General features: G+C 53.9%; 8 protein-coding genes across 8 annotated transcripts; 3 read left to right on the plus strand and 5 right to left on the minus strand.

Annotated features, from left to right (window-relative positions):
• Window positions 1-898: 898 nt before the first annotated feature.
• Window positions 899-3,204, minus strand: BDZ99DRAFT_491738 (histone H4; the record flags this gene model as incomplete). Its single annotated transcript, XM_033723119.1, has 3 exons — window positions 899-1,062; window positions 1,126-1,263; window positions 3,201-3,204. The coding sequence occupies 3 exons, from the start codon at window positions 3,202-3,204 to the stop codon at window positions 899-901; spliced, it is 306 nt and encodes a 101-aa protein (XP_033570306.1).
• A 208-nt stretch (window positions 3,205-3,412) lies between these two features.
• On the minus strand, window positions 3,413-5,627 carry BDZ99DRAFT_171099 (uncharacterized protein). Its single transcript, XM_033712973.1, has 4 exons — window positions 4,558-5,627; window positions 4,412-4,499; window positions 3,837-4,353; window positions 3,413-3,783 (listed from the first exon to the last, which is right to left on the minus strand). Exons 1-4 carry the CDS (start codon window positions 5,435-5,437, stop codon window positions 3,610-3,612), a joined length of 1,659 nt encoding a protein of 552 aa, XP_033570307.1. The 5' UTR covers window positions 5,438-5,627; the 3' UTR covers window positions 3,413-3,609.
• A 1,678-nt stretch (window positions 5,628-7,305) lies between these two features.
• Window positions 7,306-8,246, minus strand: BDZ99DRAFT_349411 (HET-domain-containing protein; the record flags this gene model as incomplete). The annotated part of the gene is made up of 2 exons (XM_033714485.1): window positions 7,306-7,890; window positions 7,953-8,246. Coding segments are annotated over 2 exons (879 nt in total), but the record flags the coding sequence as incomplete, so codon positions are not given.
• Window positions 8,247-9,767: 1,521 nt separating this feature from the next.
• Window positions 9,768-11,516, plus strand: BDZ99DRAFT_491739 (GABA permease; the record flags this gene model as incomplete). Its single annotated transcript, XM_033723120.1, has 4 exons — window positions 9,768-9,852; window positions 9,904-10,197; window positions 10,280-11,122; window positions 11,176-11,516. 4 exons carry the CDS (start codon window positions 9,768-9,770, stop codon window positions 11,514-11,516), a joined length of 1,563 nt encoding a protein of 520 aa, XP_033570309.1.
• A 3,614-nt stretch (window positions 11,517-15,130) lies between these two features.
• BDZ99DRAFT_453629 (uncharacterized protein) lies at window positions 15,131-19,485 on the plus strand (the record flags this gene model as incomplete). The annotated part of the gene is made up of 2 exons (XM_033718341.1): window positions 15,131-19,037; window positions 19,112-19,485. The coding sequence occupies exons 1-2, from the start codon at window positions 15,209-15,211 to the stop codon at window positions 19,483-19,485; spliced, it is 4,203 nt and encodes a 1,400-aa protein (XP_033570310.1). The 5' UTR covers window positions 15,131-15,208.
• A 2,615-nt stretch (window positions 19,486-22,100) lies between these two features.
• BDZ99DRAFT_427347 (Clavaminate synthase-like protein) lies at window positions 22,101-24,485 on the plus strand. Its single transcript, XM_033717155.1, has 5 exons — window positions 22,101-22,854; window positions 22,918-23,154; window positions 23,210-23,283; window positions 23,340-23,518; window positions 23,565-24,485. The coding sequence occupies exons 1-5, from the start codon at window positions 22,509-22,511 to the stop codon at window positions 24,034-24,036; spliced, it is 1,308 nt and encodes a 435-aa protein (XP_033570311.1). The 5' UTR covers window positions 22,101-22,508; the 3' UTR covers window positions 24,037-24,485.
• Window positions 24,433-25,158, minus strand: BDZ99DRAFT_526710 (uncharacterized protein; the record flags this gene model as incomplete). The annotated part of the gene is made up of 3 exons (XM_033726163.1): window positions 24,433-24,517; window positions 24,592-24,954; window positions 25,001-25,158. 3 exons carry the CDS (start codon window positions 25,156-25,158, stop codon window positions 24,433-24,435), a joined length of 606 nt encoding a protein of 201 aa, XP_033570312.1.
• A 567-nt stretch (window positions 25,159-25,725) lies between these two features.
• BDZ99DRAFT_482196 (uncharacterized protein) lies at window positions 25,726-26,671 on the minus strand (the record flags this gene model as incomplete). The annotated part of the gene is made up of 2 exons (XM_033722466.1): window positions 25,726-26,267; window positions 26,320-26,671. 2 exons carry the CDS (start codon window positions 26,669-26,671, stop codon window positions 25,726-25,728), a joined length of 894 nt encoding a protein of 297 aa, XP_033570313.1.
• Between the last annotated feature and the right edge of the window lie 49 nt (window positions 26,672-26,720).

Below are 26,720 nucleotides of genomic sequence, written 5' to 3' on the forward strand. Positions count from 1 at the left end.
CAGTCGCTTTTGATCCACCCCATGGCTCTCGGGATTCCCACAGTTTTGATCCCCCTCCCCACCACCTTCGCTCCTCTGATGAGTTTCGAGGACGAGGTTGGGGATGGGCTGAGGGGGTTTTATACTCGAGCAGCTGGGAGAAGTTTGGGTGTCACGTGGTGGGGGGTGACGTGGACGTGGCGCGTGATTCTGGAAAGGGGAGGACGGAGGGCGGTGAGTGATAGCGGAGTGTATAGGAGCGGTTGGGTAGGCATGGGGCTAGTAGTTCAAATTAAGAGAATGCTGCGATATGGAGCTGAGGAAACGGAGATGCGGATGGGTATAGGTAGGAAGAATTGCAATGCTGTAGTGAAAGTAGAAGCGTAACCAAGAAATGCGTAGTAACTAACTATCAAGTATAACGCAAACCCTCAACATGAAAACAGTACCAATAACAACCAGTCACACTCACACAACCTAGATCTAGAGCGCGGTCAACACATCACCGTCACATCCAATTAACATAGAGCGCATTAGAATATACAACCGTCACAAGCTGCATGTATGTGTATTCGCAGTATTGTATCGATCGGCTGGTACCTGATTCCAGACAAACCACCCCTCATCCCCTTCACGTCGTGAAATCATTCCCAATCCGATCCAGTCCATAGCGACAACCCCGAGTTGTCAAAAGCAAAGTAGACCACCAACGCCACTATTCCATAACCGGGTGTCGAGAGACCGTGAACCCCCGAAGCAGAGCAGAGCAGAGCAGAGCAGAAGAATAAGAACCACCTCCATCGCCCACCCGATCTTATCAAATTGGGCGAGAGTAAGGCCAACCCATATCCGTGCTGTCATAGAGAAGGGTGGATAGGACGATGAAAGGTAGAGTGTATCGCAGTAGTTGTCAACGCGTCTAACCACCGAAACCGTAGAGCGTACGGCCCTGGCGCTTAAGCGCATAGACGACATCGAGCGACGTGACCGTCTTTCGCTTGGCATGCTCGGTGTAGGTGACAGCATCACGGATGACGCCCTCGAGGAAGGTCTTGAGGACACCGCGGGTCTCTTCGTAGATCACTACAGACACGGCACGTTAGCATGGTAATCTCAAACAGAAGCAGGTATAGGAGGGTGACATACTGGCAGAGATACGCTTGACACCACCACGACGCGCGAGACGACGGATGGCGGGCTTGGTGATGCCCTGGATGTTGTCACGGAGGATCTTGCGGTGGCGCTTGGCTCCGCCCTTGCCGAGGCCTTTGCCGCCTTTGCCGCCTGCAGAGAAGTGTTAGCATGATGTGGGAATATAATAGATACGTGCAGCAAGGGTGAGGTGTTGTGGTGGAGTAGTAGTAGGCGAGGTCGTGATAGGCCGACGTGGTGTTGATCTCACGCGCCGCGATCGCGACGGCGGCGGCGACGACGAACAACGACACGGTCGGAAAAGCGAAAGAGGGAGTTACTCACGTCCAGTCATGTTGGATAGGTGTTGGGGGTGGAGTTAGTTGATGAGGCTGATGATAGACACACGCGTCGGGACGTGTGGTGATGGATTTGGCGGGTGGCGGTTGGTGGATGGTGGTGAGACTGGGAAGAGAAGAAGAAAGAGGTGCAGCGAGTGCGGGCGCGCGACTTTAAGTAGGCGGCCGAGCGCGGGCGGTGATCCAGGCAGGCAGCGTCGCTGTGCGGTGGCGCTAGGCTGGTTGGGGCAGGGGCGGGCGGAACATGAATTGAATTGCCCCCCCTCGCGCACCCGAAACAACAGCGTCTTACGAGCTGCTGCTTTCCAGCGCTTTGAAAGTAGCCTTGGCGCCCTCTTTCTCATGCGCATTCTGAGCATTTCTGCGCTAGCGGCCGAAGCGGTGCGTTAGCCGAGGCGACCCTGTCGGAACATCAACATCGCCAGCGGCATCAGTGCGACGACGCGACTAGAAAAGGGCAGCTGCGGTCGGATACGCGAGAAAATACTATGGGATCGCGCATAGAGCTGGCGAAGTCACAGCCTATGGCTTGGAATTGCTCGCCAAACGAGCTTCATCAATCTGCAGCCTTCGAAGGGTCCAGCAGCGTCCTCAGCTTCCCAAAAAGCCCTCCAGCTCTGTCATCTCAAGCAATGAAAGGATTCGCATAGGTAAAGAGGGTAGCTCGTAGAATGTACTATCTAGAGCGCAAGGACAATCAAACTAGCGAACACGTTCTATCCAGCACGTTCTTTGTCTGCTCTCCCAGTCTCCCAGACCCCCCAATCTCTCACCCTCTACCCTCCTTCTCCCACCCAAACCCCCTCGCCACCCCTCACAGCACCTGTGACTCACTCCTTCGAGCCCCTCACTGCGAGAAGCAGAGCTAGCCAGGCTACAGTGTAGGCCTCGCGCGGCGGCTACGGCATCCCAGTCCGAACCTACCAACCTTCATACGCACTTGGCCTCTTCTGGTGCTGGATACCCCTTCTCACCTCCCCCCTAACTTCGTTCGTGCTGGTGCCCCGCATGTCCTTCACACGCTCTTCCTTAGGGTGTCTCAGAGGATAACAAAATGTCGCATATCGCTCAAGATAGGACTGTCCAGCGTCATAGAGCTAGCTTTCAGTGCCCCTCCCAATCTTACCCCTCTTACGCGCTCACACCATGGGGAGTTCGCAAACTGTCTAAAGTTGTCGTGCACGAGCCTAAGCTGTGATACAGTAGCTCTGCAAAGTATACTGCCGCTACCAGGCCGCCCCTCAATGTCTCCTGAAAGATGAAATGCTTGAGGATAGATATCGTACAAAATGTCGGGGTACACCGAAGCTATTCTGATGGGTTGCGAAGATGTGGCCGAAGGAAATACTCACGCCTAGCTGGGGAGGTAGACAATTATCGCTGGTGGTCTCTTTGAGAGTTTGTAGAGATGGCTCCATGCTGGTTGATAGGCCGCGTCGAGAGTGGATTAGCGCATGCTAAGTATGAGCTTCCATACTGGTAATCAAGAATAACCCCCCTGTAGAATGGTGTAGTGTATCCCAGACAACTTGCAGCATACTATGTCCCGGTCGAGATGATGGTCCAAGACCCTACTCACATCCCGCAATTCTACCTAGGCGTCAGGTCGGGACACGCACACATCCAAAACATGAGTGACACCCAAAAATCGCGCAATTCAGAAGCCCGAGGGGTCAAAATTGATATTTATCAAACTCGAAATCGAATGTCAACCTCCCCAGTCCTCCCTACCCATAACGACCCATAGAAATCAAGAAGAAAACCCAAAGAATAAGAGGAAAAAAAACCCAAAAGAAAACCCCATCTTACGCGCTCCACCAATGCTAGTCGTAAAAGTCATGTCATGACACGCCTCCCTCGCGCTGGCTTGCAGAGGAAGTGCCAAGCCTCACTCGCACGCTCCTTCATTCGTTCATGTTCGTCTTTCGCAAGAAGCAATGCAGCCATGTAGGCGCAAGGTCGAGTCGTCAGTCGTGAATATCGTCACTATGTGTCCGTGGTATCGTCTTCAAGCTTTCTGTTGCTGGCTCTGGAAGGGGTATACGCTAGCTGCACGGATGCAGCCGGGAATGCAAGGGAGAAGCAGCTGTTTGCGTGATCCAGGAACTCACCCCTCGATAGGGAGACGTCCTCTGCTCAATCAATATCGTCTCCGGCTGCTGTCATAGGTGACCTCTCGCTCGTAGAAGCGCTCATCGTACTTTGGTGGCCGACGGTCGCGGATCTCCTCACGCTCGAAGTCGATCGCCCGGAAGCGAGACTGACGCTTGCGTCGAATGTCGTCCGACAGTTCGACTAGTTGGAGAACGTCCTCCTGTGAATTTAATTAGCGATTATACATAGTCGGCTGTAGATGGCGTTACTTACGTAACGCAGGTATTCCATAACGTAGAAGAAGAATTCCGTCTCCTCGTAATCGAAACCCATGCTCTCAATAGCCTCCTTGATCACAAGATCCTTCGTAATCTCGGTCCACATGTCCTTCGTCTTTGGTTTGGACTTTTCTGGGACACCAAATCCTGAAGATATTTCTTCATCCTGCGCAATGAACTTGGAGCGACGCACGCCGTTATATGCCTGCCAGGTCACCTCCTGGGCACCACCGCCCTGGCCCTCCATGCGAACGCGGTTGGTTCCTGGAGGAACGTCGACAATCGCCCAGTCCTTGGTCGCACCGTTGTACGCCTCGCCTATGTATGCACGCTCGGCCATCTTACGGTTATAGAAGTCAGCCTCCTCTTCGAGATCGTCATTTTGGGTAGTGAAGCGACGTCTTGGGGCGCTGTACGACCGGCGGCGGCTGGTGCGGTCAATTTCCCAGTCGTCTTCTTTGCGTTCAATTGTCTCGCGTTCGTAGAGGATTTCTTTTCTACCTTCACCACCACTTCGACCCCTACGAGTGGTTAGACGGTTCACTGTGCGCGGTATATGGAGGTACTTACTCTCTTCTACGAATGGAAATCTCAAGAGATTCATCGCGAGGAGGAGATGGGGGAGGTGGGGGCGTTGGCGATCGGGCTCGCTCTATACCTGCAGTAAGTTAGTCCTTCACTGTTCTAGAAAACTCAACACATACCACGGAACTTACCATGATCAATATGACGGTGATGCGTGATGACCTCCTGGATGATGGGTGGTCGGATGATTGGTTCTGGTTCTGGAGGCGGGGGCGGTGGTGGGGGAGGGGTCGGTGAGCGCTGTTCCATTCGTCTGATGATGATTTCTTCCTTGACTTCGTCACGCGGAGGAGGCGGAGGCTCGCGACGACGGACGACAAACTCTTCGCGTTCTCTGGCAACCAGCTCGCCTCGTTCTCTCGGAGGCGGCAGGCTTCTCTCGCGGTTGCGGATGACGAGGGAATCTCTCTCGACCTCGCGGTCCCTCCCACCGCGGCTCTCTTCTCGTCGGAAGCTAATTTCATCTCGCTCGAAATCCCGTGGTGGGGGCGGTCTCTCGCGCTGGTTGCGAGAGATGGTGATGTCTTCTCGTTCAATCTCGCGCTCGGGTGGAGGTCGGCCTCCACGACGGAAGGTGATATCCTCCCGTTCAACTTCGCGAACCTCTCTGGGTCTGGGACGGGAGCTGTCGCGATGCTTGATGGTGATGTCGGTCTCTTCGACCTCACGAGGACGAGGTCGCTCACGCTCTTCACGGCGGATGGTGACGTCGTCTCGCTCGATCTCTCTGGAGGGTGGCCCTCGGCCGCCTCGGATCACGAGGGTGTCTTCCTCGACCTCGCGGCGTCGTGGAGGACCCCTCACTTCTTCGGTGTGCCGATCGCGCACGACGAGAGGGCCAGCGGAGGTTCTTCCATAGTCCTCACGCAGGAAATCCGGAGCGCTGCGGCGCGGGTTGCCGCGCTGCACGTCGATATCGATGTCGTCGTAACTTGCTACGCTGCGGCCGCCATTGCCGTAACGCTGGCGCTCCTCGTAGAGTTCGGCGGTGGGATAGCGTCGGGCAGACATTGCGGACAGTCTTGGTGGTGAGCCGTGCGGGCCGAACAGAGATGGGACGGATGCGATGCAGCTCGAGATGAAGAAGGCAGCGGGCAGGTGGCGATGGACGAGGTTTTGAAGGACGGGAGAGCTCGTCGGGCCACTTCAGACTTGGGCGGCGGGTGATGAGGCTGGGGCGTTTACAGAGTGAGGAGAGCTGGCCTTGGTGATGGGACTGTGGGACTGCCTTGGTATAGCGGGGCAAGTTTGGGTTGCCAAATGACGTCGCGCCATACTTTGCAGGCAGCCCAGAGAGACATTTCCTGCCCGTAACTGGGCTGCACAGCACCCATTCACCACACACAACCGGTCAGTCGCAAAAGCACGCATGGCGCCTGTCGCCGCCGAATCTGCAATTGTGTCGAGGGCGTGCAGACAGCCGCAAGCCAGCGTGCACATCGCCAGCCCGCCGGGGCTTCGCGGAGGGCGAAGCTGCCAGCATCACCAATGGAGGCGCCGTGCCCGTGACCGGTCCTCCACCACGAATCCTGCATCGTGCGGCGCAGAGCAGCACAGTGCGCCGGAGGCACTTCGCCGCTTCGCAGGAGCAGGCGTTGGAGGTCTCGCGATCTGTCCAGATGGATCGTCCAGCCTTCCCGCACGCAGCAGACAGCGAGCCTCCTCCCGGGCCCATCCGTCCTATCCGTCGAGCTATTGCAGCCGATCGGCTGCTGTACCACGGTCCTTCTTACGCATCGATTACGCCTGTTCGCTGGCGCTGTTCAGGGCCAGGCATCTTGGGGGTGGTGAAGAACTTGGCCATTATTCACCCGCCCACACCCACATGCAAATCCCTGCAAAGGATGACGTTGCCCCGTCCTAATCACAAGCTGACACGCCACTAATACTGGGCTTGAGCGTGTGCTGAGAATTGACGCTGTCTGAGGTCCCGAGAGCTTATTGCACTCTTGAAAACATTTCATCTAGAGCTTCCGGTGTATACAAAAACCAAAAAGCAATTATAGGCATGTATTTACGCACGGGTGTTGAGATTTGTGGCCCAGAAAGCGCAGTCTCAGCGATTTTCGATGCGCGTGACGTTGACAGTCGTGTTGTCAGCATTACCTACTGCCCGTCGGCCTATCACAATATCATTCCAAGATGATAAGTGTAGTGTGGATCGAAAAGGATATAGCGGCACATGTGCAGCCAACAAACTATCCCACGTACTTAATAGATACCTAGGTGCGGTCGTCTGGAGAGACCCAACGCTAGAGGATTAGATGGAGAACACTCTAACCTATCCTGACAAGCTCCTTTCTCAACTCAACACCGTTATATTGGAACGCTTCGAGCCCTACTCCATTCCTCTTCATCAACTTGAAACTCCCTACTCGCTCGTATGATTGCCCATCTTCTGATTTTTGAAGGACCAAACCGTTCAGCCAGTAATGGCAGTCGGCGACAACGAGGCCGATAGCTCCGCCAGGCTTCAATACTTTCGGAGGAAAAGAGAGGTAAAATTCGAAAGACCCGTGCGCATTTTCCGGCCAGGAATACTGTATGGGATCGTTCATATCAAAGACCTGTCCAGTTACTAATAGATGCGTTGAAGCGCACCCTGAAGCATCTTTCTTGAGGATTTCTTCCAGTGAGACTTCAAATGGCAGTATCGTACCGTCTATAAACTCGACAGATATATTAGGACATTGAGAGGAATTCATCGTAATGAATGTGGGGTCGGGTAACGCTATGTGTGCTTTGCTCCATTTCCATGCGGCCCAGGTCCAGCTAGGAAGGTGGTGTCGGCGAACACCGGTGCCTCCTTTAAGATGCCAATCAAGACCTCGACTGAAGCTTTTAGTTGAAGTCGAACCATATGAAGGGTAGTTGAATGGGACTCCGGATAGATGCGCAAGAGGGAGAATCATCTTCGAAAATCTCTGTATAATTCCGTAAAAGGCCTTGAGAGAATCATCGTCGTACGTCAAGTCTCGCTTGCTGTACTCGTTTATGCGATCGGAGATCTCCAGCGAATCTTTTCCAACGCCGCGAATCGGAAACGCCACTGGAATGTTGACAGCCGCTCGAAACCCCTCAAGATCTTTCGTGTGTAGTGAAACCAGCGGTAGGGACAATGATTCAAAACATTGCATGGCGCCGCACTGAAAGAACATGCCCTGCTCAGAGAACACCAACTTTCGCCTGGAGAGCAAGGCCTCTTGATACGTCCACGCTCGCGTGTTCCATTTGGTCTTTTGAATTTCCTCTACTAGGCTGAATGAAGCGACAACAGCTGAATGAGAACCAAGTTGGATAGGTGGACGAAGTTTCCTAGAAGTGCCGCCAATCCCTGGGAGACCGTGGGCGGGAGTTTCTCCGGCGGCGGCGATGAGGGTAAGTTCTGAGTTTTCGTACACAAGATCCATTTCTTGAATCATCCTCTGTTTCTCTGGGCCATGCTGTGGGACACAGTAACGATCCTGTGGCGTCAATCAGACAATTATGATCAAAGCCTCTGATAATCTTGACTAGGGAGACTCACCACCCAAAGATATCGGAAACCAAGAGCTTTGGTCACATGCACTGCGTGCTCGATAGTTCGAGGAACCCTCTCTGGTAGACTAGATTCATTGGGGGGATCTTCGTCCTCGCTGCTCTTGCCCCAAACGTAGCTGAGAGTGATGTAGTCGAGCGCATCTGTAGCTTGAATAATCTGTCGGGTTTCGCAGTCAATGAGTCGAAGTCCTGCAACGTGACGCTGTTCCTCGCGCTTGCAGTGTTTCCGATGATGGTTTTTGCAAAAATTGATCCAGTCTTTTACGGGGTCCCAGTCAATAGTGGCTTTGATGGGTCGGCCGGAAATCGTGTGCGCGCCATCTGTTGGGATCAAGAAGCGCTCGAGCTGCCGTGTTCTGCGCCGTGGCGAGACAGATATTATCGTCACATCCTTAGGGATGAACTTTGAGACTTGTCGTATAGCTGAATGAGCTACTAACTTCCATTTAAGATTCAGATCCGGCTCAGCGAGCAGGCTCATTTCTGCCTTCATTTCAGAAAACAAGTTGCACAAGACGCAATTTGAGTTTGAGGATACATGGGTTAGCTCGCAGATAGGAATACCGAATTCTTCATCTGTTCTCTCGTAGATGTCCGGCATTTTGAAGTACTTGTCGAAATCGATTTCTCTACAGAGATCACACAGAGAATTGCTGCCCCCCTCGGCGTGTTCAGTGGCCAATGGGACTTCTAACGCTTGTCGAAGCGTCTTTGGTCTTTCCGCGGCGGTAGACTCGTCCTGGCCATCTTCGAAGTCAGGTTGACGTGTTCTTTGCGGCATCATCGGAGAATTATTTGAATGCTTGCACGGTCGGAAATGGCTTCAAGATGATATGACATGAAGATTATTTCGCCGTATGCACAGTGGGAAGGTTGGGCGTGCCTTTGGGCGATTGTGAAGGCAGCCTAGCAGCCATATCTGCAGCACAGCCGCAGGGCTCAGCTCTTGCGATCCTGGCGTTGCGTTACGCCCATAGAGAAGGCGTTCTCATGGAGCCTGAGTGTACAAGACATTGAGTGCCATGATATGCGAGATTTTGCAAGGAGTATAATGATATCGAGGATGGTGGAGGCTGATGAAGGATGGACAAGAAGCACCCCGGACTTCCGAGGCCTTTGGAACTAGCGCGGAATCGAATACCTCGAAAGAAGAACACAATTTTCGAAATGTAGCTGCACGAAGACTCTGTAAGAGCTATGGAACAAAAAAGAAAGAGTTCCTGTGATCATCCTGCCGGATTTAAGAGGATCGTTTGTCTACGAAACATATATTGGAGAAAACCAGATCGAGACTAGTGGTATTTAAAATAGACAGGCCGGTTGTCTGAACCTTGCGTCAACTTCAAGACAGCCACCGTCTACTATGTGTAATATCATGGTACGAGTAGGTCTCACATCATTATCGGATACAGTTACTCAATCTCGCAGCGCTAGATAAGCCGCTGTCCACAGTCCGCGGATCCCCGCAGTGTCAGAACCACCACTTCCTGGCCCTCTGTCGCATACATAGTGTGACCAATCGCTTGTACACAACCCACGATAAGCTTCACTTTCGAACGGCAGTTCTCAGTACCGTATCTCCTCCCACTCTACCGGCTGCTATTTGCCAACGGTACGGAAACGATGAACGATCGCGGCAAGATGTCCGGGCATGGCAATCGCTGGATGGCTATGTAATGTAATCGACACGACGCAAGTGTTCTGCTTTTCTGATAAATATAACTCGTCTCCGTCATTATCTGAGTCTTTTCTGTGCCACTTTTGTTCCTTCTTTGCATCTTGTCAAGCATTGCTATTCAATATGTCTGCGTTTGAAGAGAAGCCGAAGGTGTTCGATGAGACGCTGAGCGAGGATGCTGCTCTTGAGCAGCTTGGGTACCAGCAAGGTACGTTTCAAGTGCCCCTTGCACAATAGTAGTAAGACTGATGAGAATCAGAACTCAAGCGTAGCTTCGGTTTGCTTGGCATGATAGGATTTTCCTTCAGTATCGTCACATCATGGACCGCTCTATCTGGGGTACTTATCATCGGTGTGGAGTCTGGTGGGCCACCGATCATGGTTTGGGGCTGGCTAGCTGTATGTATAGTCACACTCGCGGTTGCATATTCAATGGCAGAGATGTGCAGTGCATATCCAGTCGCCGGTGGCCAGTACTCGTGGGTAGCCATCCTGGCTCCGCAGAGATGGGCGAGAGGTTTCTCGTATATTTGTGGTTGGTTCATGCTGATCGGTGAGTAAACTTGATGCAAGATTATGCAAAATGGGCCTACTTCTATTAATTAAAAGTGAACACGAGTACTTATTCTATTCAGGCATCCTCGCTATGGGCGCAGTCAATAACTTCATCGGCGCGAATTTCCTCCTTGGAATGGCCAACCTCAGCCACCCAGACTACACCATTGAACGCTGGCACACCGTCCTGGTCGCCTACCTCATCGCCGTATGCGCCGCGCTCTCTAACATCTTCCTCCCCCGCTTCCTTGACAAGATCTCCCAAGGCATCCTCGTCTGGAACATCGTCTCCTTCTTCGTCGTATTTATCACTATCCTGGCCTGCAATGACCACAAGCAGCCGGCCAGCTTCGTCTTCAGCACTTTCCAGAACGAGACTGGCTTCAACGGGTCCTACTGCGCTATCCTGGGTATTCTCCAAAGCGCCTTCGGCATGTGCTGCTACGACGCGCCATCCCATATGACGGAAGAGATGCGAGATGCTCGTAAACAAGCTCCTCGCGCTATCGTCATGTCTGTTTACATGGGCGCGGTCACTGGCTTCATCTTCCTCATCAGTCTGTCTTTCTGCATGGGCGACATCGAGTCCACAGCGGGAACCACCACGGGTGTTCCCGTAATCGCCATCTTCTTCAACAGTACTGGCAGCGTCGGCGGCTCGTGCGCCTTGGCGTCCTTGATCGCAGTCATCGTGCTCTTCTGCGCCAACTCACTCATGGCGGAGGGCTCGCGAGCTGTGTATGCCTTCGCTCGTGATCGCGGCCTGCCATTCAGCAGTATCCTCAGCAAAGTCGAGAAGAAGCGCCAAGTCCCGGTCTTTGCTATTCTCTTTACTTGCCTGATACAGATCGCCTTCAATTCGATCTACTTCGGCACGATCACGGGATTCAACACTGTCATCTCAATTGCCACCATGGGGTTTTGTAAGTTCCGGCCCTCTTCTTTGGAGTTGGACGAGCTGACTTAATGCTTTTAGATCTTTCGTACGCCATGCCACTCCTCGCACGCATCCTATCGTACCTCAATAAGTCACATACGACTCTGGAAGGCCCGTACTCGCTCGGCCGGCTGAGCTTGCCGCTCAATGTCGTTGGGTTCCTCTTCCTAATGTTTTGTGTTATTACGTTCAATTTTCCGAGTGTCAAGCCGGTGAATGAGGAGAACATGAATTATACGAGTGCGGCGGTTGGGGTCGTAATGCTAATTGCGACTGTTACATGGGTATTCGATGGGAGGAAGAATTTTACGGGGCCAGAGGTTGGATCAGCAGAAAGGATGCGGGAGCCAGAGGTGGAATCAGAGCCAAAGGTTGAGTGATTTCAGGTTCAAGGTGGGTAAAGAATCGGCTGTAAGATGATGCTATGTTTGAATTAAAGGCTTTTAGGCTAAATTGGGACGGCTGCGGGTTCCAAGAGGTATCTAGGTCCTTCATCCTTATTCACCCCTCGTTTCCATCTAACTAAGCCTTCTTCCCACATGACTAGAGTCTCCAAAAGTAGTGAATGCCACTCCTACTATACATTTAGTTTTATTTTCGCAGCTCCACCAATCACACACGCTTAGAGGCACCAACAGTTCCACTCTCTACTCTCTTGGTCGAGCAGGATTAGTTATAGCTGAACATTTGCACTCGTATCACCTTCTGCCATCATGATTGCGCGGAAGATGCTCCAGCTGCACTTGTACACTCAAACCTCACCTTCCCGCAAGCTCATCAGTGCCATTTAGAGTATGAGAGTAGTCCCTATCGCTCTTCCAGTGTGTCATTCCGGAGCGCCCTTGAGTGTGTCCAGGCTTAGCCTGGGTTCGAATCATGCTCAGGGTGCTTCGTCTCTTTTCGCCTTTTGCTTTTTGGCCCTGCTGTCATGTGCTTTTGCTCCTCCCGTCATGTGCTTTTGCTCCTCCCGTCATGTGCAGAAGAGCATATATCTTAGGCCGACATCCTATTTTCGGGACAGCAAGGAGGAGGAGGTCTCTGACCCCTGAAACACGAGGAAAGCTATGGGACCATGGATCTGGAGTTCAAAACATCCACCGCGGAATGCTCATGTCTCCGGTGGGGCAGGGGAGCAGACGTTCAATTTATCAACATCGAAAACATCGTGATGAGTCGGGGCGAGCAAACCAACTGTATGCACCTCGATGATGATTCGTTCTATCATACCTCGAAGATATCAACAAGCTGTAGCATATCTCCATGAGACACTCCACTCTCCAGATGCGTTCAACATCACCACCCCAAAACCTCGGTCATCAACACCACCCCAGCTTCATTCACCACTCCCACTCCTATTCCCGCTCCATAATAGGAACGCCACGCCTGTTTTAACCCCTTCTCCATCGAAAAAAGTTACGACGGATTTTGATCCACTCTCCATACCACCACCTCCCTTGTCCAACTTTGACCAGATCCCGCCTCCAACGGTTTCACTCCATGATTCTTCGGTACATCAGATTCTGATCCACAGAGACGCACTCCATTCTGTTGTGATGTTAGTTTGTTGAAGCGCCGTACTCTTCAACAAACCCCAAATCCCGTCCATGTCTGACTTCCAAGAACGCAGCGCGGAGATGTTTATATACCCCTCAGCCCTGGAACGTGCGCCGCTGGCACGGGAGTGGCACGTGAGATATCTTCTCTCACGTGTCCGAGATTAGCTTTCAACTAAGTCAGGGGAGGTTTGGAGAACGTGACACCCACGTGAAAGCTGATAGCGCAGAACTTCGGTCGGGTATATAAGCTCGTCGTCCGCGAGCTCTTGGAGGGCAGAGAGGTTGGAGGATCGGAATCCGACAAAAGCGAGCGGGCACTGGGCCTAATGGTGTGCTGGGCTCGAGCTGTGGAACCAACAAGGGTTTTTTTTGAGTCCTTATGTTGGGGAGAGGTTGGATCAACGCATTTCTGGTGATATAATGTGTTGGTTGGGGGGGGAAGGCGGTGTTGAAAACGGCTGCCCTTTCTGCTTATGGTGGAGAGGGTCTTGGATCACGTCGAGCTCACTGGGTACATGTGCTGGTGGGAGTGGGTGGAACTTTGAATGCGCTTCGTCGAATGGGGAGCGTAATTGGGGTTGTGGAGGTGTTTCTTTTTGGTGATAATGATACGCATCAGCCTCCCGGAGTACGGGTTAATGAAAGTGGAATGTGGATATACGGACTAGTAGTTTCTGGAGAATGTACCCAGCAGCAGGATACGGAGGCTAACAGGAACGGCCCATCAGCTACGTTTTGTTCCCAGGATTCGACCGAACCTCTGCCCCATGAAATGGACACTGCGGTCGATTTGCTTTCCAAGCCACCCACTGGACTCCACACCATTGACGTGTGCCGGACATGATTTGAACAGCACATCCACTGTCAAGGTTCGCACCTTGAGTTTCCTTGTCTCTCGATGAAGCGGAGAAATCGAATCTTTATACCCTTTCTCTGCCGAAATCACGTGTATCACGGGATTTAGAAGGTTGATAGCTTACGCGCCGCCTCTTTCTAATAGTGTTGGCATCTGTGAGAGTTTCGAGCCCTTGGCCTGGGTTCTGGGAGGAAATAAAGACATGGTACTAGGACGAGCCTCGCCGGGATATAGTGATATAGTGGTTTGTCTCAGAAGTGCAAAGCGAGCATTTCCACATTCTCTGAGGGAGTCTGGCGAGTTCACCATTGCCAAAACGTCATCCTAACCTCCACGCCGCATCGAAGAACTCGTGATGGCTTTAGATACGCGTCTACAAAATTTTGTTTTGGCACTGCGTTTTTAAGCGCCTCTATCAGCATACGCTGACGTACACGGTCTATCGCCCCATCATCCATCGACGGTCTCAGTCCTACTATTTTTTCTTGAAAAAAGTTTGTCAGGTTGAGAAAGGATACTAATTGGGCCTAGCAAGCCCGATTGAGATTGTAGGCAGTAAGGAAGACGAGAGAAGAGCAACGCGGGTGTGGAGTGAGCCGCCGGCGCAGTTTAAGGGGGACGTGGTGGCGGGGTTTGAGGCGGGACATTGGCAGCGGGACGGGAGGATGGTGTTTGGGGGGTAAGACTGAGGACCACGAAGTGCTATGTTACGCCGAGGGAGGGGAGCTCGGGTTTTAGACATGCATTGAGATGATGTGTATTGATGAAACGGCAAAATTCATGATATGTCACGTGAGTCGCAGGTTTACATCACGTGACTATATGCCTTGCCCACTTCACTTGTCATCTCTGAGCCACAACTATGTGATGCGACAAGATTATTGGTACGAGGAACGACTAGTACTTGACTAGAGATAGTATGATGGTCGAAAATGATGATGGAAGCAAAAGAATGAGATGTGCATGAAAGAAAAGACGTCGACCAAGAACTAACTGATGGAAAGTTGGCATCTTTCCACAAAAGGAACTTGTCCTCGGGACACACTCCTATTTGTGGACATATCACTTTTCATCACGCGTAAGTGGTTGTTGCGGTTGTGCTGCTGCCTCGATGGTCATCTGCGGCGAGCGGTGTCACCCGCTTCTCATCTGCCGCTGAAGCCTCGAACAGCGCAATCCTCTCCCCTTTCCGCTGCAGCCTCGCCGTCGCAGTCAGCGCACAGCACTTCGAAACGTACTACGTGTCGAATGCGCCTGGTGCCTCAACGTGGGCGTTTCTGAGGCGGAGTCGCGAACTGGCTGGCTGGGCGGAGAACAGCGACATGGCCCTTGCCGCAGCCGTCGCAGTCGGCGGTGCCGCGTGCTCGTTGTCGCAACTCCTGCGCTGCGATTGGGCGGAGGTGTGGCGGTTGAGGCTGAGCAGGCTTCCAGATGGTTTCGCGGGTTCGGGCTAGTTTGGGGGGTGCCCGCGGGCGTCGTGGTCGAGTGGTGGAGGTCAAGGCAGCAGCAAAATGCCCCCTCACGGCTTATAGCCACCGATTCCGCCATGCCGACGCTCCAAGGCTTCTGTCGAGGGCTGCCGACTGTTTTCTCTTTTCTGTACAGTATTATATCGTAATTGCGACCCATTTCTGCTTCCATTGCCCCCCCAGACTTTACCATGGAGACTTTAGGCCGACTGCCCCGACGACTGACCAAGCTGTACTCCGACACGAAGACGTCCTGCGACGCCGTAATCGAGCAGGACACCACCGACACCCTCCCCGAACTCAGCGCCCTGAACCGCAAGTACCGCATACAGAAGAATCGGCTCATTGCCTGGGGTCTGGAATGGAGCGATAACGGCGCATCGGATCAGGGGGACATTGACGACTCGCTGGAGCGCGCGGGCCTGGCACAGACAGTGACGAGCGTCCTGGGCACAATTAAAGAGATATTAGACGAGGCAGAGAATATGCAGCCGCCCGCACACTCTGCGGGGGCGAAGAGCGTTGCTGAGGAGAAGAGCGGGGCGCGTCCTCAAAGTGCCGTCTCGTGGGCGGCCTCCGACAGATCGCGATATGAGGACCTGGCGAAGGACCTCACTAGTTCTATCGACACTCTGTATCAACTATCAGAGTCGCGGAGGGCGTTTCGACAGAACACGCGTGGACTTAGTCCTGGTCCTGTTGGGAAGCTTGGCTTAGAGGTCTCCAAGACCCCCTCGCCATCCGTCTTCCTATCCTCCGACTACAACGCATCAGACGTCACTCTAATAAACCCTGCGACGCTGCCCCATGGCGCGAACATATCTTTCAGATCAGGACTGCCCCCTAAACTCGACCCTTCGGATCTTAGTTTGCCAGAAGAAGAGCCTCCTCCATACGAGAGCGTTGGAGCGACCACTACCACAAAACTCATTGGACGTCTTCGCCAATCACATAGCTCAACAAACCCCTGGAAGACGGACGGAAGTAAGACCATCGAGACTCCTGTGCTAGTTGAATATGCTGCCTACGATCCTACCTACCGACTCACCGGCATCTCACCCTCTCTGGATCGTCTGGACTCCCTCTTGTCCATTCTCGTCAAGTTAGGATCTGAACAGTCCTTCCACGGAACCCTTCAATGTGTTGGATATTTTGAAGATCCGAAGCAGCCTAGATTTGGATTGGTTTTTGAGCTTCCTTCCTTCGTGTATTCCGGACCAGTCGACTCGCATAAGCGGGTCGAAGATATGAGACCGGTCACTTTACTGAGCGTTCTTCAGTCTGGCTCGAAGTCTATTCACAACTCGAACAGCACAACACCCCCTCTTGAGGACCGCTTCCGCTTGGGCTTCACTTTGGCTCTCACTTTTAGCAAGCTTCATGCAGAGAACATGGTTCACAAAGACGTCAACAGCAGTAACATCGTTGTCTTCCGCAAAAACAGGCCGGCTCATCAATCGAACAACAACAGAGCACTCGATTTCGCCCTCCGATCGCCAGTCATCTGCTCCTTCGATCTCTTTTCTGAGTACGACATCGAACCTGCGAAGACGATGTCTTCACCGAACATCTATCGACATCCAGAAGACCCAAAATTCACAGGTGTCAAGTCACAGGACTACGGTCCCCAATTTGACATGTATGGTCTCGGATTGATTCTTCTCGAAATTGGGCTTTGGACCCCTCTTTCCGATCTCTGGAAGGCTAAGTATACTCTTGCTGATTTCAAACTTCGCCTAGAAGAAATATACATTAGACGCCTGGCCTCCAAGTGTGGAACCGCTTACATGCAAGTCGTGCGCGATTGCTTCTTGGCTGCAGACCAACGAGCGTCGGGTCTCGAGACCTTTGAGACATTCAGCCAGATCTACAATCGGATGCTCTTGCGGCTGCGCCGATGCTGCGCCCTTGACGAATCCGATCCTCTGCCTGATTGGAACCAAACAAGCGCACAGTCGGCATCATCAGGCCTTATGCCAAAGCGGAAGAGCGTCACCCAAATTCCCATGGGAGGAGAAACGCCAACCAGCCCATCAGCTTACAGGGATGCGAAACGGTGGGCGATCGAAAAAGGTTCCCACATTTTGGAGAGAAGCACATCGCGTTCCAAACACGTATCAAAGCCATCATATGGCTCGTCACCGAATCTGTCGTCACCTAATCTGACGTCATTGTCTCGAAACAACTCCAAGTCTTCTCAGCATTCTTTGTCTCTCCACAAGAAATTCTCCCAGAGCATCCAGGGCCTGAAATCACCAAAAGAGCCCGAGACAGACACCATGGATTGGCAAACACCAAATCTTCGCATTGATCCCCTTGAGGAGTCAGGGACACTGGTGCCATCATCCAAGGCCTCAAGTCCATACCTCGATCACAAGGACGAGCTGTCCGTGTTGCGTGCGGAGCGAATGGGAAATGCAGCGAGCGTTATCCAGCGTGCATGGAGAGCGCGGAACCAGTCAAAGCAATTCAAAGACTACAGGGGTAAGATTGAGGTCATCCAGAAACACTGGCGCGAAAGGAAGACCAGTCGGTCCGGTTCCATCGCTGCTCTTGTTGAGACCAGCACCCAACATTGGCCAGAGGCAGGCCTTGGATTTCCGACAGTCGAGGCTCCTCGGGAGCCAGAAGCTCGTATAGTTGGAGCAAACCCTGATTTCGTGAGGTCCTCAATCCAGATAGACACCGACATCGAACCAGCTCCACGCCGAAAACTTCGCGTTCATCCAGTCAAGTTCCCTCCGATCATTGTGGATAAATGGCATATGACTATGCTTCCGAAACTCGAACGTCTGATTGCGCGAACTCTTAAGGATTCGCAGGAAACTGTCAGTATCGACCTTCTCGCTATTGGCGAAACTCAGACTACAACCCGGCCTACTATATTCGTGACGTGCACTAGCACTGCGAGAGTTAAGGGCGTCCTCTCTCGCAAATTTAAGTACGATGAATCAGTCTTCGACCTCAAAGTCCGACGTGGAAAGATCAGGCGTTCGAAGCTCACCAGGCCAAGCCGCAGAAGGAAGCAACCTCATCGATCAATGATGAACGATGAAGCGTACTCAGCCGACATGCAAGTCATGAATCCCTTTCACCAACAGCGCCCTCTCTGCGGGGCATCCATCGGCGCCTTCCGCGACGAGCATCTCCCACCCGTCTCCTATGGTGGCGTCATCATGGTAGACAACGAACCCCTAGGAATGAGCGTGCACCACCTCCTCGACGCCCCTAGCGAAGACGACGACAGCGAATACGGCGAAGAATATCAATCCCCCGACGAAACCACCCGCTCCAGCGCGCAAGGCAACCCCTGGCTCGCAGGGATGGGCTCCCAACCGGGCCTCGAAATCGGCGAAACCGCAATGTTCGACTTCGAGATCTCCGACGACGAAAAGAGCGACGACGACGACCTCGACCTCGCCTACGAGTCCTCAGAAGATCTAACCTCAGACTCCGACCTCGATAGCGACGAAGAAGCAGAAGACCTCGACCACTCTGGCGACATCGACGGCATCAACATCGGCGAAGGCGACGACATCGTCATCACGCAGCCCGCAATCGACGACGTCGACGACGACTTCTTCCCCGAGCCCGACGACCGCGACGATGACCACATCTCCTCCCACAAGCTGGGCCACGTGCACGCCTCGTCGGGCATCCGGCGCTGGAACCGCGGCGGCATCGTGCACGAGATCGACTGGGCGCTGTTGAAGCTCGACACGGAGCGCCTGCAGCCGTACAACCTCGTCCAGGGCGGGCGCCGCTTCTGCCCGACCCGCGCGCCGCCCGAGCTGTGCCCGAACCTCGCGGAGCCCGTGTGCCGGCGCCATTTCAAGCCCGAGGACGACGAGTACCCCAGCCAGGTCGCGGCGGCCGACGGGCTGGGCGGGCTGAGCGTGCACTGCTTTGGGCGCACGTCGGGGCTGAAGGGGGGCGTCGTGGGCGCGGCGATGAGCAGCGTGCGCATCTATAAACGGAAAACGTTTTCGCGGAGCTGGCATGTGGTTGGCGGGTTTGGAGGTACGTTTATATCTATTTCGCTTTTCTCCTTGCATTCATTCCTGAAGTGTGCATGAAGCTAATTGATGTGATAGTCGGCGGCGACTCGGGCGCCTGGGTCATCGAGAACAACCACGGCCGCGTGTGTGGCCACGTGCTGGCGTGGTGCGCGCGCAACCGCCTCGCGTACATCTGCCCCATGCAGGTGCTGTTGGAGGATATCAAGCGCACCCTCGGCGCGCGCCGCATCTACCTCCCCGGCTCGGACGACGACCCCCAGATCGCGGAAGAGGTCAGGGAGGTTATCATCGGCCGCTCGCCGGTCGAGTTCGAGCTTCCGGATCTGCAGAGGTTGAGGCTGGTGGGCAAGGAGGGCGAGAAGGAGATGGCGCCCGTGCTGCGGAGTCGGGTCGGCTTGGGGGTTGTGGGCGTGGGCGTGGGTGGGGAGAGGGTGAGACAGGTCGCGTGACTTGCTGGGGCTGTTGGGGAGAAGGTCAGGGGAGTCGGGGGATGGGTAGGGGAGTGGATGAGGTGTAGGAAGGAGAGGTGACGTGATATCCCGGTGGTCAGAATTGTTGTGGGAAGGAGGATGTTTGAGGTTGGTGGTGTATAAGTCATGGCTATATAATGAAAACGCAATTTCAAAGTCAATGCTCAGAACAGTGCGGTGCATCGTGAGGGATTTAGACAAGATATGAAGTTCGAACGAGGGCGGGTTGGAGAGAGGTTTCTTGGATTCTCGGCGATGGGGCGGCATTGCATTGATCAGGGTACCTCAGTATAATCTTAGTCCTCCAAGGGAGATGTAGACCCCTGAGAGCGCAAATTACACCGCTTTTTCCCTACCCACAACGCTAAAGGCTAAGTCTATCTACGCGCCCATCCTGCTTCGAAACGAAGTAAATGATAAAAGGAACTCAGCAGACGATAGTAAGTCGTTGGGTGGGGAACTCGTGAGCCGTGGTAAAAGAGAGGTTTTAGAGGGTAGAAATAGATTTGCCTCCTCGATCGTTTTGCTAAAAATGCGGTTCGGGACCTCGGGTTAAGAGTGTGGACTTGGGGTGCCGGAAGAAGAAATTGGAGGGTTGGGGAAAGAGGTGGAGAACTCAAAGCTACTGCCAAAATCAGGAGCGTAAAGTAGCACTGTCCGGGAGTCCTCTAGCTAGCGTAATACTTGAGGTATAAAGTGGGTTCAGGAGGACGCCTGATGCGCGAGCTAGAGACGAGGGGATCCACGTATAAAGTCTTAATTGAGCGGCTTCTGGCGACACTTCGAACTCTTAGTGAGTAGAAAATTGAGGATAGAGGTCTTGCTATTCCCTGAGTTTGATACTTAAAGCTGCGTAGATTTCTCCTTTGGATGGGAAGGGGAAGGATGACATCACGTTTGCTCTAGTTGCCAGAGATCCTAGGTTCTAACAGCTTTGGGGATAGTCGGAGCGCATCCAAAACGTAGAAGGTGTCCAAGTGGACTAATCCCCTTCCCCCTTTCCCAATCTCAAAACATTTAGTTGTGGGCAATCGTGGTCACGTTCCATTTCTCTCGCACTTAGCCGGGCCCTTGAGTTCTTTAGGCAGCGATCGTACCTATGAGTCCTGTATTGTCCTATCAGGATCTAGAACCCGTTATTAGAGGCGGAGACACCTCCGGTGAAGCGCAGTAGCCTTCAAATTTGGTTAATCAGGGTCCTTTCAGTGATCGGCTTTGCCTGCAGTAGTCCTAAGCTACTGCGAGTAGTACTGAGGCGTCGTGGCGTGGGGAAACTTTGGGAAACAGGGGAACCTCTTTGGTATTGGTTCGGCTGAGGTGAGCTCAGTGGTGTATTCTGCTGTAATTGGTGTCCTGGGGCTGCGAGATCTAGGTGCGGACACTAGGAAAGGGGAAGTGAAACATGGCTGAGTTTGGGATAGACGGGATGTGGTAAAATATTGTGATCATATATTGAAGCGTTTGAGCGCTAGGGGAATACGTAATGACTGATTGACGATGGAGGTAGGATAATGAAAAAATAAATACGCAAAGCAAGTGTTGATAGTGATGGTTTTTCAATATAGATGAATTCAGCGTGTATGTACACTACCGTGTCATGACATCATGATCAAATTAGTCTGAACATGAAAATATACAAAACCTCAGCCTCATTCAGCATCTATCTCAAGTCTCTTGAATGGACGAATGACTCAAACTCCTATGCCGCTTCGCCTATGAAGCAGCTGCGGAGGACTTGCCGTGGAGGTCGCGGCGCTTAGCTAGCACGATAACGCAGCCTCCCGCTATCTACAGCCTAACAAGTCTCTAGAGCACGGAGTCAGCGGCTAGTGTTGATCGGTACCGGACGCCATACTAATAGAAGCGCTGTCATTGGCTTCGGTTACTGAGGCGGCCACCGACAGCTCGGGAACGCGGCTGGAGGAAGCGATTCCGTAGCGACTGTCCAGAATCTAGGGTCCCAGCCAAGATTTCTTCTATCCAATGCCTAGGCCTGCACGTAGGACAGCGCGCGGCAAGCTGAGAAGAGCTGACGTGGGGAGGCGGAGAGAGTAACAGACAAACGAGATGGTTTTGAGACACGCTCTTTGCTTTTTTCTTCGATCATGCCATGGCGACAACTCGGCCTTCGAAGGCTAGCGGCGCTAGCAGAGGAGGAACCATACGCAGCGGTTGATATGGTTACGAGTCGAGTAGGCGAAGCGTCCACTTGCCCAGTGCGGGCTGGCTGCAAGTCTGAGATCTCGATCGCGGTCACGCCAACCTGCGGTCGACACATGCGGTGCTGCAGCTGCTCCAGCCGGCATAGGTTCCCGGGCCGCCTGCTTGTCCGACTGACAGCCCAGCGGCCGATGCGGTGCGGGGCTCTCGGCAGCGAGCGGCCCTGCCAATCATCCTCGTTGGTGAATACAGGGGCGTCGCATCCGGGAGCAGCGTCTATGTAGGTGTGGGCTCACATAGACCCTGTGGCGTTTGTCCAGAGCGCAGCTCGATCTCTGCCCTGCCGGTAAGGCCATGCGCCGGCTGAGGATTGCGGGACAACGTGGACAAAAAGAAACTAAGGCCGAGCTCGTCAGACAAACATATTTCGCAGAGGGGTGGCGGGCTTCAGGGTCTAAGAAGCACTCACGATCTGCGGCATACCGGGCACTAACGGCTTCATAACCGGCTCTATAGACTCACGCTCTGCTTCCTCCACGCCCCGCCACTTTCCTCGCCGGTGCAACCGTCCTTTCTGTGCTGTGCTGCCTCCGATTCACTGCGAGCAGGCCAGGCGCAAGCCGCAATTGCTCGGCAGCAGAACCGCGGCGAAGGGCAACGAGCGCCGCCTATACCCACACGGCGGCGGATTTCTGAATTCAGGAGGCATATATAAACCCCCTCCCTACCCCCTCCATCGAATCGTCATCACACTCTCTTCAAACACCTTCCTTCATCACACCACACCTCTTCAACCACCTTCGCTTCAGCAACCAATTCCTTGCACTCAACAATTGCCAAGCATGGAGACCGTTGGACTTCGTGCCCAGTTCCTCCAGGGCGAGCCTGGCCTTGCCAAGTCTGTTCGCAAGTTCGCCCCGGCCATGACCCTCGACTCAAAAGTCAAGACTGTGGTCCAGCCGGGCCCGGACATCGAGTGGGATCCGTCCTTCTCTACGTACGAGAAGCGTGTTGCTGCGCTCGCTCAGCAGGGCCTGCCGCGAGCCAAAGAAGTCCCGGCGGGCTTTCCTGCGCAGGTCGATGCTCCGTGGGTGTGGTCGGGCGCCGACTTGGACGAGGCCAAGTACGTCGTGAAGCTGGACGGCACCGAGATCGCCGAGGTCGAGAAGGCTTTGGAGCACTTCAAGAGTAAGTCGTTGTCGCCGTCCATGATGGCGATTGTGTGATGGCATGTGCTGACGTTGATTTTAGATCTGCCGGGAAAGCTTGGCGTGGGCCATGTCTGCCAGGAGACGTTCCCGCTCCCAACCCTGCGCCCGATGCTCGAGGGCCTGGCGAAGACGCTGCACCTGGGAATTGGCTTCAGCGTGATTCGTGGCCTGGATCCGAAGCGCTACACGCCGTTGGAGAACGCGGTCATCTACCTTGGCATCACTGCGTACATCGGCGAGAAGCGTGGAGTGCAGGATGCTGGTGGCAGCATGATGAGTAAGTGGACGAGCAGCAGCGACGTGCCAGCAACGCGGTGGCTAACAAGGCATAGTTCACGTCAAGGATCTGGGCAGCCAGATCCCCGGCTCTGAGCTGCGCCAGGCGCCGTATGCGCGCAACCCCCAGGTATGTATCAGTGTGCCAGTGCCAGCTGGGCGAGGGATGGCCTGACGTGCTGTTAGCCTTTCCACAATGACGTATGCGACATCTTGGCGATGTATGTGCAGCAGCAGGCAGCGTCTGGCGGCGAATCCATGCTGGCTTCATGTGCGAAGATCTACAACGAGATCGCCGAGCATCGCCCCGATGTGATCCATACACTGGCAGACCCGAGCTGGATCTTTGACAAGCAAGTGCTTTCGTATTCTCTAGGGGCTGGTAAACGTGTTGCTGACCGCGACCCCCAGGCACACGACGCCCGCTTTCTGGCACAAGCGCGCCCTCCTCTTCAATTTCGCCGGACATGGCCCGGGCTTCTGCTTCTCGCGTCGCCCCATTACCGCATCGCCCACCTCCCCGCGCTCTGCTGGCGTCCCGGCCATGACCGAAGTGCAGGCCGAAGCCATTGATATGGTCCACTTCACTGCCGCCAAGCACCAGATATCGATGCGTCTGCAGCCGGGCGACATCCAGCTCATCAACAATCTAGCCTGCCAGCATGCCCGCGCGGGCTTCACCGACTCCGCTACTGAGCAGCGCCACATCATCCGCCTTTGGCTTCGCAACGAGAATCTGGCGTGGAAGACCCCGGACGGTCTCAAGGCCACCTGGGCCGAGAAGTACGGCGACGCCTCGGAGTGGCGCAAGATTGCCAAATGGAGCGTCGAGCCTGGTGCGACCCGCGAGCGTGTCATCTGCCGCAAACACAGCTGCTCCTAAGTCTGTGGCCTCACTTGCGAGTGACTCTTGAGACTAGTCAATCTGCAGAGTCCTTCGGTCTACGACTTCGGATGGTTTTCTGCGGGGTTTTCAGCGGCTCTGCTATTTTCTTTGCATTGTGATATTCCCTGCCCGGGCTCTTTCGGTTTCCATCTTTCAATTTGGCGGTTGGACTGAGGATGCATTTTTCCGAGGGCTGGTCTTGACGAATCCCCCTGTTTTTTTCTCTCATCATGATATCTGCGCTGGTAGAGGCCTGCATTGGGACGGATACTAGTGTGCTGGAGTTTCGGTGTCTGCAGTCAGGGGCTGTATTAGCTTCTGGCTGGATGGGATAAATGGGGGTGCATGGCCGGATAGGGAAGTTACATACTTTTTACCGATACAGGTAAATGTTCACTTTGGTTTCAGGTTCATACTTGGATAGCTGAAATGCTCGCTGAGGCTCCTCGCGAGGTTAAGCTCAAATGCGTATTTGGCCCTGGTGTTGTGAGAAACCGTTCCATTGAGAGCTTCGATTGAGCGTGATGCTGCCGCAAGGTCGAGAATTGGCACCCTTCTCCTGTCACTACACAATCGAATGGACCATTGTAGCCATCTCGGCCTGTGGAATGGAAAGGGCCGTTGTAGCCATCGCGGCCTCTAGAGTGGAAAGGGCTGTTGTATCCATCGCGGCCTCTAGAGTAGAAATGGCCATCGTAATGATCACGGCCTGTGAGGAGGTAAGTGCCGTTTGATGGAGAAAGAACCATTCCCCGGAGTTCTTCTTCCTGCCTCTGCCACTTCCTCTGTCTTTCTAAAGGGCTGATCACGGCCCCCAGCTCTTTCGGGTTGCCGTCATCTCTCAAGCAGTACTCTTTGCTCAAGTATCGGACTCTCCCAGCTCTATCGCCTCTCCCATCGAAGGCTGGCTTGAATCTGTTGATGGTTAGCGTTTGCCAATGAGCTGTAGTGATAGACTTACTCGACAGACTTCGACGTCTCGAGGATTGCTGGCTTTTTCGTGGCCTTGGACTTTTGTTCAGAGGCCACCGAACGTGGCTTCTTCGTAGGCATTCCGGAAATCGTAATCTGGAGGCTCGAGGAGGGCTCACTTGAGGGAGAAATCCACGCTCGTACCATTTTGATGTTTGAGATTCTTGAGATGCTGAGGGCTTTGTTGACTGAAGAGTAGGTTCAATGTTAAATTTTTGAATCTCAAAGCTTTACTGATGAAGGGAGTATATTCAATTTAGATGCGAAAGCTAGATATGCTCCTACTCGATCGCGAACCGATATTCTTATACCAACTTACAGTAGATCCACTCCATCATCCCTCAGCTCCCAGGCTTCCTTCCTCGAGCCTTCCTCGACGTCTAGACCTCAGCATCGGGCTGACTCTCAGCACATCGAGCCCCGGCATCACCAAAGTGGAGCCCGGGGATCTGACGAACTGCATCATTGCTGAGAGCTTGGCGGCGCGTGGTGGTGCGCAGTCAAGCTGCGGCCTGGGGTGGAGTCCAGAAAGAGCTGCGTAGAGCTGTGTGAAGAGGTGGAAAGCATCGTGTTTCGGGGTCTAGACCTTTGTTGAAGTATACCGGACGCTCCACGTCACTGGAGGCACGGTGTGTCAACGCCTGACGTTGAGGCGTCGCGGGTCTGTAATATTGTTGCGCATAGCCCCGCAATGCTGCCAGGGCAGCAGGGACTTCATGCAGGACAAGCGCCACCAATGTCATCGAGGTTTTCCCGGGTCTTTGCACCTGACGCCGGACCCTGAAACGAGCCCTGCGCGCTGCGAGTTTGAATTGGCAGTCGGACGAGACGAATCAGAGACATCTCCGTTGCCATTGGCGCGTCTTTTCGTGAAGATGGCCTGCTTGAACCAGAGGGGACGTAAACCATGGCCGCCAAGACCACGCTCTCCAGCTCTTTCTCGACATTGACGAAGACTGAAGCCACAGAGACAAAACCGAGACGGAGATACAAACGTTCGCCCATGGGACTTGCGAATACCGAGATGGCCATGTTCAGGCATTGTGCTAGTTGAATGCCCCAGCCTACGAGCTGGCCGCCCGCGCCCCGGCGCTGGAACTCTGGATGCGTAGCCAGAATCTGGAGCTGGAAATGGCTGGCACCGAACTGGCTGTCGAACAACAGCTTCTTCGACGCTGACGTCGTGTCTGTCCAGGCCTGCATCCGTTTACAGTCGCCGTCCCGTCTGCGCTGCCGGAACGGAGGCCTGTGAAGCACTACCGAACAGTGAGCTCTTGCAACACAACCGCAACTCTCAGATTCACAAACCATTAAGATTCTTTTCAAGCTGGATCTGCACGGTCTTCTGCTTGCGGATGTTTTTAATCTCCCAAACCGCAAAGGCGACAGGCTCCCGCGAGTCCTGTGCGGGTCGATGCTCAGCAAGCATCACAACCCATCGCTCGTTCTGATCCTCCAAAAACTCTCTATACCGCATCCTTGTGTACTTTCTAGTATCGCTTGGATAGGCCCTCCGGTGAGGGAACCGGTAGTCCCACTGAGGATCCATGGGCAGCGCAGCGAGGGCGATCTCCAGCATGGCCTCGAGGTCAGCAACGGAGGCGCGTCGCAGCGAGAGTCGCGGTGAGGGCTGGAAAAGGGCTTTCGCTATGGGGGCCATGCTTCGCCGGGCTGATATCGCGATTTCACGACGAGTAATACTTTGCAGG

This window comes from Mytilinidion resinicola (assembly GCF_010093595.1).
Source record: "Mytilinidion resinicola strain CBS 304.34 unplaced genomic scaffold BDZ99scaffold_27, whole genome shotgun sequence".
NCBI classification, from domain to species: domain Eukaryota; kingdom Fungi; phylum Ascomycota; class Dothideomycetes; order Mytilinidiales; family Mytilinidiaceae; genus Mytilinidion; species Mytilinidion resinicola.